Source organism: Lasioglossum baleicum, chromosome 2, assembly GCF_051020765.1.
Source record: "Lasioglossum baleicum chromosome 2, iyLasBale1, whole genome shotgun sequence".
NCBI classification, from domain to species: domain Eukaryota; kingdom Metazoa; phylum Arthropoda; class Insecta; order Hymenoptera; family Halictidae; genus Lasioglossum; species Lasioglossum baleicum.
In genome coordinates this window covers 17,775,383-17,787,208 of record NC_134930.1, presented here as the reverse complement: position 1 = coordinate 17,787,208, position 11,826 = coordinate 17,775,383, and the positions used below count along the sequence as shown (strand labels likewise).

The following is an 11,826-nucleotide window of genomic DNA, read 5'->3' as shown; positions in this document are numbered from 1 at the left end:
ACATGAATTGATCAAGGACCCGATGCTGTTTCAATCTGTTTGACGTTTAGACGATCTTCGATATTGTGGCCATTTGGTATTCTTAACATCCTCGTGATCTACTCTGTTTCTTGAGGTGGCTTTTTGCATCATCATTCTCTAACATCAAATTTGCCTCCAACGGAAAATAAGACAAATTTCCACGCGGGTCGTGTACGACATCTCCGTGTACGATATTTATCTTGAGCATCGTTGTGATTACTAGTTCGATTTCGATAAATGCGACCGTATGTTTCAGTCGATACAGCAACACAGACTTTTGCTACCGTTAATTTAACGATCCGCCGCAAAACACGGTCCAATTAATTGAACCAAATTGCTCGCTGTCGCCTCGGAATGTTTTAATTGATTGCGGGACATTTTTTCTCGGCCAAGGTTACAGCAAGGTCACCGCATCGCGTAGGTAGTCGCGTCTCCCGGGCAGAGAGTCAGCTGCAACGTGACTGCGGACGCGGATAAAAATGTACTCGAGGCATTTCGATGCGAGATTCCACAACAGTCCTCGATGATCCATATCGCTCTGATTTTTCGAGATGCGCGGCGGTTCCAGGTGTGGTCCCTCTGCCGTATGGTAGAGCGACGGGACCGCGATTCGCCTCGAAGCTGAACAGAGATTCGTTTCGCGTGACGACGCGGCGTGTGTCGTAATGGGCTATGCAAATTTATGATGATGCGTTCGCGATAATAGTATGAATTACCCGGGCGACGGGGATCGACCGAGTATTCCGTGAAATTTAGCGCGCAATGCCGAGGTTAATGCGCGTTCAAGTACTAAATTTCTTATCGGAGGATGAGTCTATTAGCGGACACCATTGTGTTCTCGAAAGTGTACGCTTTCGGGCTATCGAATTGGTGTCGGGAGAGTTGGGAACGTATTTCCGGGAATTAATGCTTCCACGAAAGGTGTAAAGGACACCTTTTTAAAATTTCAATAAAATTAAATCGAATCAATTTTATTTTCATGTATCTCCGTTCAGATCCTGACGAGTTCCTGTAGATCGACATAGAGCCAACAGCAAGAGGACCTCAAAATATCGACTGCCAACAAAACGAAACGCGAAGAGAAGAGAAATCGTATCAGTGATAGTATGGCAGGTGAACACCGCATTGGAGGCTAAAAATCCGTCTTTTACGATCGTCGAATTACCAGCGAAGCTCGTTGAAGCTTACAAGTTCGGCGATCGGATCGGGACCAGCGCCGAGCTGGCTGACGTTGGCTCGGGGCGGCTGGTTCGGCGCGCAGCTGCACGCACGTGAGCGGACGAATCGCCGTGAAACGCTAACGTTATAATAACGGTCGTAACAACGGCAAGAAGTTGTAATTTAAATTGAGTTTCTCGCTTGTCCGCTGGTAATAGCTCTATCGCACGCTATTTGCACCGGGAACGCGAAAGAAAGACAGCGAGCGTGGTGCTCGGTGGAATCGGCGACGACGACAGAGGGAGGGAAGAACGACGATCGGCAACGAAGTGAACCAAAGCGAGGGACACGGAGCGTGGTATAGTGGATGGTAGACAGAGAGAGGATGGATCATACGAGGCGGGTGGGTGTGAGCGATATCGCCGGGCTTACAGAGGCTGGGGTGCGTTGATCTAATTGATAGCCGGCCTGGGGACAGAGCCAGGATATGACGCGAATCCATTGTGGCCCACATTATTATAATATATATTATAATACGTATCCTCCGTCGTTCGCAACGGAGCCAGGCCGACGCGACGTCGAGCGAGAAATATGCGGGGAAAAGAAAGGGACGGGGTGACACCGATGCTGGTGTAATAATGCGGCGACATTGTTCGGCTCGACAGTTAGGGAGTGCGGTCAGCAAGTGTCAGACAGATCGCCGGGATTTAGCGACGCGACAAACCCTTAGAACCTTCGCTGTAGAGGTGGAGCGTGTTGCGGGCTCCCTTAGGGCGGTGTGAGTGACCTTTCGTTATGTTCTTGCGATCTTTGTCGAGGAAGAGTGCCAGGAGATCGATTGCGTTGTTGTTAAACTTGCCGCGATTCTTGACTGCTATGTTCATACTTGAATAAAATATACAGCAAGTGGATGTAACTGTGCGCGGTCGCGTTTCATTTCTGAAGGACCAGAGCTCGCAAGCGTCTCGCGTTGACCCACGCCGATGATCGAGCTTGACGCCACCATCAATGCGGCGTGCACACCTCAAGTGAAAATACTCCCCGTCATCAAATGGGAGGACGCTCGGTGCTTATCCGGGGTAGCATCTTCAAAGTGTTAACTGGTGATCCCTCGGCCCGGGGAATTCGTTAAAAGACATGTTGGTAAGTCGTGCATGCCGGTTGCTCGCGTGAAGCGAAATTGAAGCGCAACCACTCGAAAATGAACGGGCATAGGCGTCTCCTAGCGGGAAGTCTTGCTTGCCGATCCTTGGCGTTCGCTCTCGTCGCGTTTCGACGAACGAGACATCGCGCGGCTACGTACGTCTCGCTGGCGCATCGCTGGAACTTATAATGAAGAAAATCCTCGAGACGATCGAATATAGGAGACACGCCTATATAGAATCACTAAAGCGAAGGAGAGAACCTGCACACGGGCGTGTCTTTTCCCTTGGTTGACGCGCGCGCGTGCACTCCCTTCGCGCCACCCTTTTGCCAGCCTTCGGATTCAAAGTGTCCTCGTTATAGCCGAAGTGGATGCCGGCTTGAGCCCCCGCGAGCCCCCGCGGTAGCATCTAACGTTTAATTGCATCGGACTTTAGCGCCGGATATAACTTCACTGCCGGAAATTAACAGGCTTTAACTATTGCCTATACCCGGCGATCTACGCTCTCCCGTATAAATTATCGAGCCCGCGTTCTCTCCTGTTCCCGTTCGGAGACCGTGGAACCTGATCTCTCTCGCTCTCTCTTTTGCTAGCTCGGGCACGAGCTCTCTCTCTCTCTCTCTCTCTCTCTCGCTCCTCTGGTCTATGCTGCGCTATGGTCTCGATTCGTATGGTGCACCAACACGCGAGGAGATCAAGCGGTGGGAATAAGCGCGCGCCCGTTCTGAATTGCCTCGGCTTATGCGCGTGTCCGCCCCTGGACGCCCGTTATTAGAAGATCGAGCGAAACGTCACGGTGTGATAATTAATGCCCCGATACTAAGGCGAACCGCCCGACCGGCCTGTAGTTATTACCGATTATGCAATATGTTTGCGAACGCGTTCCAGAGAGAGCCCCTCGATATATACCCTTCCCCTCTCCCCTACCCTCCTCTATTGCTACGGAGACCGTACCCCCTCGGTGCCCGTTTCAATTAGTTTCAAGTGCAACTGCGCCGCCTACTAGCGAAATTTCCGATGCGAGGTGAGAAGTGTTTTATTCGCCACCGGTGGTGATTGGATTTTGATTTCTTGTTTCAGGGTGGGAGGGGTTGTTTCGGGTAATTGATTTTTGGGGTGTCGGTGCGGGTTGAACTGGATTTGATGCTGATGGCGGAGATGGGTAATACATTTTGATTTGGGGACTAGTGGATTTGATGTTTGACTTGACCACAACAACAAACTCCGACAAACTTCACTCCGCCTCCTCAAAACCCATCAATCCCGTCCACAGCTCCGCCCCAAAGCTATCTATCTATCAAATCCTGCAGCCTGAACAAGAAAACAAAAGCCTGACCGGTTGCCTTGGAATTTCACGCATCCGTGAAAGAGCACACGCAGACCCACGCGCATCAACGTTTATCTCATCGGATCATACTCGGAGCGACGAAACTCGGGGCCTCGATCCGGGTAGATCGACAAGCAACAAGCACTTTCTGCCTGGGCGCTGCGTGGCCTCACCGCGAGCGGTGGTCTCGCTGGTTCGAACTTATCGGACACCCGATGGGCACGGCCAGGGCCCGAAATAATTGCCCGCAGTGAAATATAAATGATACCAAGATTGTGGATCGTCCGGGGTGCTGGCGAGGGGTATGGGGTTTGGCGCGGTTTTCTACGGTGTCCGTGGCCGGGTTGCCACGTGTGCACGTATGCATGTGCGTGGCCCGTCGACTGGCTACTTGGTACGCGAGACGTACGCGCACGTAATTGCGTGCCCGTCCTGAAATTATTCATCTCCCCGGCCGCACGGCTGATCCCAGGCACCGCACGGACCCTGGCCAGCCAGCCACCACCGGAGCCAGCGGTATGATAATGCATAGAAGTGCCAGTCATTATACTTATACGTAGCCGGTGTATCCACTGCCCATCCTACCTACTCGCTACGTAGATTACACCACCTCGGTAGCCCCGCTCCTTCACCCCCGTACTCCTCTACCTGGTACCAGCCCTTCTCTCTCTCTCTCTCTCTCTCTCTCTCTCTCTCTCTCTCTCTCTGTCTCTCTCTCTCTCTCCATCTCTCCCCAAGTTCTTTCTCGCTCTCTGTTATGCTGCGGGTCCGAGTGATGCTCCTCCTTTTCTGTTCTCTATAGACTTCTCTTTCGTTCCCTTCTTCAGCGTTTGATCCTCTCACTCTGCTCAGATGAACGTAGGTTCACGTGGACGCGACCACCGCGTGTTTTACACGCACTGCAAGACTCAGGACTGTGAGCATGATTGTGGGAGATGATGTGTGCTGATGGTATTTGGACTGGTAGCACTGGTGCAGTGTCATAGCTGGATTAGGGTATTGGGACTTTTGCTGGAAGCGTTTGAGGTAGCATGGGCTGAGTATTGAGATGTTTGAGAGAACATACGGGCGAATGTAAAAGATGTGACACTATGTGAATACAGTGTTGGTTGATTGGAACCCTTTGATGAAAGTTGGAAGGGTTCGAGAGAATATTGAAGGATTTGAGAGTTGTGTTAAGAAATTGTTGGGCAGTGACTTCTGACGCAGAAGTGTTGTTAATGGACGTCACTCCTGCAGTCTAAATTCCTGAGTAACAACCTCCCTTATCGTTCCAACTGCCGGCCACCAAAAAACCCTGAAACTACCCAGCTCGTTCAACCCCGACTCTTCAGAACCCGGCGATCATGAAACAATCTAAAAACAACCTCGGAGACTAATTTCGAGACAACGGTAACGCGTAGCCTATCTCCGCTTCTTTCCCCGATTGCCGAGCCGCGGCCGCGATTACCGCGATTCGGCTGCGCAATCTGTTTGTCGTTAACTTTAATAATGTTTGAATATCACCAGAGCGTCGAGAGTCGTGCTTACCGTTTCTTCTTTTGGTTCCCGACCGGCTCGAATTTAAATTACCACACACGGTGACGTTGTTCGGCATTGGCTCGGGCTACCGGGAGATATCATTCGCTGGCCACGGCCACGGGGTACCGCGGAAATTCGGGATAAATTGCCCCGCGAAACCGTTCCGTTTAAAAACGAATCACCCCGGGTATTATCCTAAGTGACTTTTAATGACACGGATCCAGCGCGGCGTCGGGAGTCTCCGCTCGGCTATGCTCGGCTATGCTCGTATCGAAATTCGGTTTGGTCATCGCCGCGTCGTCGGAGTCATCGTCCTTAACGCCGAAAGAAAAGTGGAGCTCCGGCAGCGTGTGCCGGAAGAGAACGGGTTTCTGTCTCGCTGTGGACGAGACGTTAATAAGTGAGCGAGAGAGCAGGATGGCGAGTCTCTCTAGAAGAGAGAACGGGTAAACAGAGCCACATGAGCGCGTGCACCACGCGTAATCGCCGATCCCGCGACGTCCGTCCCCGTGTAATTGAAGTTTCCGAGAAAAAGAGACCTTATTGTATGAAATCTTCTCTGTAAACGTTCCCGAGAAGTATGTATATACAAGATAATTGCAGACCGCGAGGCCACCGATGATTGCACCCCGAAATTCAAGTGCAACGTGCAGTCGCCGCGCGTTCCGATGCACCGAAATTACGGTGTAACGTGTGCGCCGAGCATTATGCCAGGCGCTATGCTCAATTTCCCCGGAACTAACGCTAACTGAAAAGATCCCCGCCGCCGCCGCCGTTGCGAGAGAATGTTATAATTTATTAGGTGTCCCGCGGCCCCGCCTCCGAAACCTGCGAACTAACTCCTCACCGGAATTCCAACAGTTCTTGCGCTGATGCATTCTCTAGGAAGTGCATCCACGCTGGGTATGCTGTTTCTGGGGTGCTGCGTGCCGGGAGTGCGCTGGGTACTTTAAATTCTTTGGTGGTGCGATTCTATAATGTTCACCTGTGTTGATCAGGACAGGAGTGTCTACTTGTCTACTTTGAAGCAGCGATGGTAGTCCTTGAAACTGGGAAAGCAAAATATATTTAATCAAATGTATTGGAAACTATTAACCACGATAATACTTGCATGTATAAAGAAACATTTTTGACACCATGCTCAAGGTTATTTGAGCGTCATCAATAAACAGCGGATCTTGCAAATCTTTCTCCCACCCCTCTACGGAAACACCTACAAAACCAAAAACAAGGGGACCGACCCCCAACCGAAAGAAATCGGTAATTTGGTCTCGTAGCCTGTAGTAGGAGCAGAGATTCAGCGGGGAAATTTCTCGCGATCCGCGATATCCCTTCCCGTCCCCGATCCCCGTTCCCTTTGTTCCAGGATCCCCGAAGATAATGAACAGAATTACGGCTCGGGTTTTTGTTCTAGAAATTACACAGTAGTGTGCGGCCGCATGTCTGTGGCTGATTGCTATGCCCCGGCGTCTCCTCACGGCGATACACCGTCGGCGTCTGTACACACGTATCGCGTTCGAACGAACCCGCGACACACGTTCGTTTATTTACCAACACAGGTGAACCCGAGAGCAAGAGGGAGAGAAAACAAGAAGACGGGGAGCAAGAGAGCAGGAGAGGTATAGCGAGCCCGGGGGATTACGTTCGCGATGATTGTGTTGGTGGAGAACCCACCACCTTGCGAAGCCGAGGAGCACGAGAGGAGGAGACTCGTCGCGGAGAGGGTTGGCGGGTCAGGGGCGGGGACAGGGACACGGAGTAAGCTCTAATTGCATTCAATAAAGCAAATAATAGCAAGCTCATTAGAGCAGAGAGAGGAGCTGGCGAGTTGACCGCGGCTCGTATGCCAACCTGCCTACGCTCGGACGGAGGAACGAAGAAGAAGAAGAGGAGGAGGACAACGGAGAAAGATGGAGCTTGGAGACCGACAGAGAAGGGATTAAAGAGAGCGAAAGAGGAAGAGAGCGGAGAGAAACCGGGTAGAAACTGGCGGTCGTGCCGTCGTATCGTCGCGAGAACCACGGTCCAATGTCATTTATTGTCCCTGGTGGACAAGCGCAGTTTGCCAGAGCGCACCCCCCTGTTCTCAGCTCCTCTCGGCTCTCCTCTCAGCTCGAATCCGCTCGGATCCGCTCCGAGGAAAAGAGAAGCCTCGCCTTTGCCTCGTCTTGCCTCGCTGCGTCTATATGAATGGGCAATAGCCATGCAACCATCCGCGTCCTTCGTTAGCTATTTATCCCCGTTTATTATTATTCGACCGCAGCCCATATATACTCGCGATCCGCACTCAACACTGTATATTCCGAGCGTAATCGATGAGTAGAGACTCCCTCTCCCAGGGAACGTCACGGGGCACCGGACCCGGGCCCCGACAAGAATTTTTTCGGGACCCTCGTTCCACGGACCAGACAAATGGTCGTGTTCGTTATTTGCTCCTCGTTTCGTTAGAATTTTATTGAGACCCCCGTCCACCAGGATGCTGCGGCCTCGGGGGTATTAATTGTCCCAGTGCCGGGCCGATTTTGCCATCGCGATCGGTCCACTGATTGACGACTATGGCAGATTATCTTCGTGATAAGTAGACCGCGGATCTTCATGCGAAATAACAATTGTCTGCATTTGTTGTAAGTAGACGTTTACGCATTTATGACTTCCGAAAATTTTCAGCAGATGCTAGCATATTACATTCGATACAATTTGGTACGATTTTTATTCATTTGCGTTTAAAAAAATTGAAGAAAGAAGGAAATTTCTACTTGGTTCTACTTGCAAACCTAAATTAGCGCGATTGGGCAGATCTTTTTATAAACTCGGCTGAAACAATTTCTCCGGAAAATCGAAAACAATTAACGCTATCCAGTTATGTTCTTTTCTGGATCCACTATGCAGCTCGCAGAGTAGATTTCTAGCGCCGGTACATACTCCGCGATAAGTGCATTAATTTCGGGACGTAGGCAAATTAATTTACGTTTCTCTCTCTCACTCGGGGTGGCACGGAGAGAGGATGCCGAGGAGAGGAGAGACACGCGGGGCGAGTGAGTAGACAGTCGCGGAGAGCGCGCGGCTCTTTTTTCGTCCTCGGCCATAAAGGACAACACCTGAACCGGATCCTATTTCAGCTTAACAGGGAGCGTACAACGAAGAGCACAGTCGTGCCGTGTCGTTCAGGGACACGAACAATGAACCACGCATGGACAGGAAAGCTCGTTCCGAACAAATCGAAGCCGGCCTTCGGCGAGGGGATGGGAGGGAGGCAAGAGGGCAGAGAAACGAAGAAGAAGAAGAGAAGACGGCGACGACGAAGAAGAAGAATGAGAAAGAAGAACGATAAATAGAGAAAGAGGGAGAGAGAGCAAGAGAGAATCGGCCGCCCCCGATGCGAGTAAACGCCGGTAAGAATGGCGATTCGGCTAATGTATTCCGCGGTTGTGCGCGCTCATTATTCAGCGATAATTAATTGACGGCTATAAATAAGCGGCGCGTCCCGGCACCGCGTAAATAAATGGTTCGCGCGAACCGGAATGGTAATGGTGACTTTGACGGACCGTTTAAACTGGAATAAAGCTGGGATACCTCTCCGCCGGCTCCCCCTGGGGTTTCTGTGGGTCCAGCTCGTCGAACCATCCACACGGCTAACGAATATAACTCACCTGCCACCGCAGACTCTACACGGTGTCGCTCGAACTCACGAGATGTTCGACGCCTGGATGTCCCCGTCGGACATTCCCTCTCGTTTCCCTCAAACGTCATCCAACCCCGTAGCCCCTCTTCGGCATCCGATGTACCTCTGGATAGCCTCTGTCACGTGTGTGTATCCCCTACTCCTCGGGCGTCGTCGTACTGAGTCTGAGGCCCCGAGTCTCGTCTTACACCTTGGCACCGTGATCGTGTTTCTTTTCAGGAGTGTCGACAAGGACACCCTAATGTAATCGTTCCGGCCGATCGTCCCTCCGATCGCCACCGAGAGCCCTCTTCTTTGACAGGAATATTGATCAGCTGACTGCCGGAACGTCCGGATTATATCTAGACACCTCACTTCTTCTTCTCCCTCTTCTTCTTCGTCTTCTTCTTCTGCACAGGCTCTGTGTGTCTCCAATGGCGGCCCGCCGCGACGCTTTTTTCTGCGAGGCATTAAGCTGTTGCATATGAAATGTCCGAGTTTGAACAGTAACACGTCGGACAGATTCGTTCTCTAAATAAGTTTGCGGATGAAAATAAGCGTCATTCTGATCAACATATTCCGTGGACGAATTACAAGTTCCTTGATCGCGTTATTCATTTACAAGATTCCGTCATCAAATTCTACCATGAAATAATGAACATCGATAAATCCATCACGTATTACTCGCCTCCGCGAAAGTGAATGAATACATAAACACGAACCAACAAATAATTTCCCGGCAGCACAAAACCATTGAAAAGCGCAAACAATGATTAAGGCTAATAAGTCAGGAAACAGCCAGTACAGGGGCTCTTCTCACCGAGGCAAACAGCAGTTAGTTGATCATTATTATGAACGAACCGCCCGGGGATACTGATTACGTTGGAAACGTTCCATTCAGCCCGTGTTCGGAGCACTATTGCCCAATTCTATTTGCAACGAGAGAAACGGCGCGGCGCGGCAGCCGGGGAGAAGCCTAAAGAGGAAGTCGTCGCGGAAAGAGAGACGGAGAGGGCGAACGTTTATGAAAGCGGTACAAGTTATTAGAGCCCCGACTTCGTAATAACCAGTGGCTTTCCTTCGCTTCCTCGTTCACGCCCACTGTTCGACGTTGGACAGTGTACAATTAATTTCCACCGCAACAGTAACTAATCGCGGCTTAATTCCCCCGGTCGTGTCCGGGACGCGGCAGCAGCGGCGGCGGCGTTTCGCTTGGGAAAATATGCCATTGCAAAATATCGCCCATCCTTTTGGCAAAAACGCAGGAACCATGCTACGGCAAAACCCCTCGCAAGCTCGGATACGGTTGGTTACCCAGAATGCCCATGTCAAATTCGAGATCGCCGTTCCACCGTCGATAAAAACAATCCGCCGTACCCCGGAACGAACTAACCTTGGCCGGCGTCGACTACAACAAAGTCTATTCAGATGAAAAGCATAATTGGTAGGCTGCCCACCGTTCATTGCTGCGCGGCGTTAAGATCCGGGTTACGGCGGAGTTACGAGGAAATTATAGTCACGATGAAACGAATAGGAAGCTTTTCGTAGAGTCACGTCTAATCGGTTAAAATAATAAGATGGAGGAACACGAGCATGGATCTGCCGCCGCTTCTCTGGTAGTCGGCGATGGTTAATGGCCAATAAGAAGATTACGCTTCAGCCGTACCTCTAGTTCATATTTATCTCTTAAATGCGCCTGCTTCGAGATTAACCATTTACTTTGCAGGGAAACATTTAAATGAAACATTCGAGTAGAATTTTTCGCTTCCGCCGCGGATGAGAACTTTCGCTGGAATGTGCTGTAATGCTTCTCCGGCAGGAAATAGTCGATCGGAATCGTGAACGAGATCGGCGGCGAGGGGAAATCGTTGTGACCGATTGAAATAATCGAAGGGCTCTCTGATCTTTCCGAGTGCTTAAAATCTTAAAGTATCATATGATTCGCAAAGAGTGAACTTTTCTTCACCCTTATTTTAATTAGCCTTGTTTCAACCACCACCATCCACCAAACGAATCGTCTACCACTCGACAAACAAAACCCGATAGTAAGAAGTTGGCGCGTCGAAGCAAGAGCGTCCGGCCGGACCCTAATAAACTACCCTCTCATTGGTATATAAATGATCACTGGTCCCGCGAACATGCTCCTATTCCGTAATGGCGGCGCGGCATTAACATAAAGATCTTCGGGGCCCTCGTGTTCCACGGAACGGTCCCGTCTCGATTTAATAACCAATCGTAGGTACGCGCGCGGCATTCCGTCAATCCAGATGTATCCAATTAGTTAGTGCCAGGCTAGGTAATGAGTTTTAGTATCTATTGACAGTAGGGGCCGCGGATGCTCGGTCATTAGCAATTCTAAATGGTGTCGTGCAAGGGCCGGCCATTAGGAGTAAACGTAAATAATAATTACACGTTCAGGAACAATCGCGGGTACCGCAAAGAATGTTGGGCTGGTTGGCATGTCGCCGGTGCTAGCTCTTCGCTACTCTTCGTCGCTTTCCTTCCTTCCTACCATTCTCAAGTTCTTCTCATTCTCACCTTCCCGTATTCTCTTTTTTCTCTCTTTCTCTCTCTCTCTCTTCCTCTCACTTAGGGGTTTTTTACTTCAGCCCAACGTTCAGTGCTGAAGTTCAATGTTCCATGCTGGAAGTTCAATGTTCAATCGTCAATCTTCAGCGTTGAATGTTGTTGTTGATGTTGAGTGGTTACTCTTCTTTGTTGAATGTTGATGTTGATGTTGACTGGTTAATCTTCTGTGATAAATGTTGATGTTGATGTTGACTGGTTAATCTCCTCTGTTAAATGTTGATGTTGACTGAATAATCTTCGGTGTTAAATGTTGATATTGATGTTGAATAGATCTTCGGTGTTCAATGTTGACTTTTGAATGTTCAATGCTGAGTCTTCCATTCTCAATGGTGAATATTCGGTATGCAATGTTCGATATTCGACGCTGAACAATCTCCTTCCTACCATTCTCTTCAACCACTCGCT

The 11,826-nt window shown here is 50.2% G+C and overlaps 1 protein-coding gene across 2 annotated transcripts in view; it reads left to right on the top strand.

Moving 5' to 3' along the window:
* Nucleotides 1-1,843: 1,843 nt before the first annotated feature.
* Nucleotides 1,844-11,826, top strand: part of Sox102f (transcription factor Sox102F) — a 395,175-nt gene continuing 385,192 nt past the window's right edge. Inside the window, exon 1 of one of the 2 annotated variants that reach the window (XM_076443795.1) lies at nucleotides 1,844-2,322. In XM_076443795.1, the coding sequence (XP_076299910.1) occupies nucleotides 2,317-2,322 (6 nt within the window). In that variant the 5' untranslated portion in view covers nucleotides 1,844-2,316. The remainder of the gene's footprint in view (nucleotides 2,323-11,826) is intronic. The other variant, XM_076443809.1, reaches the window with a different exon arrangement.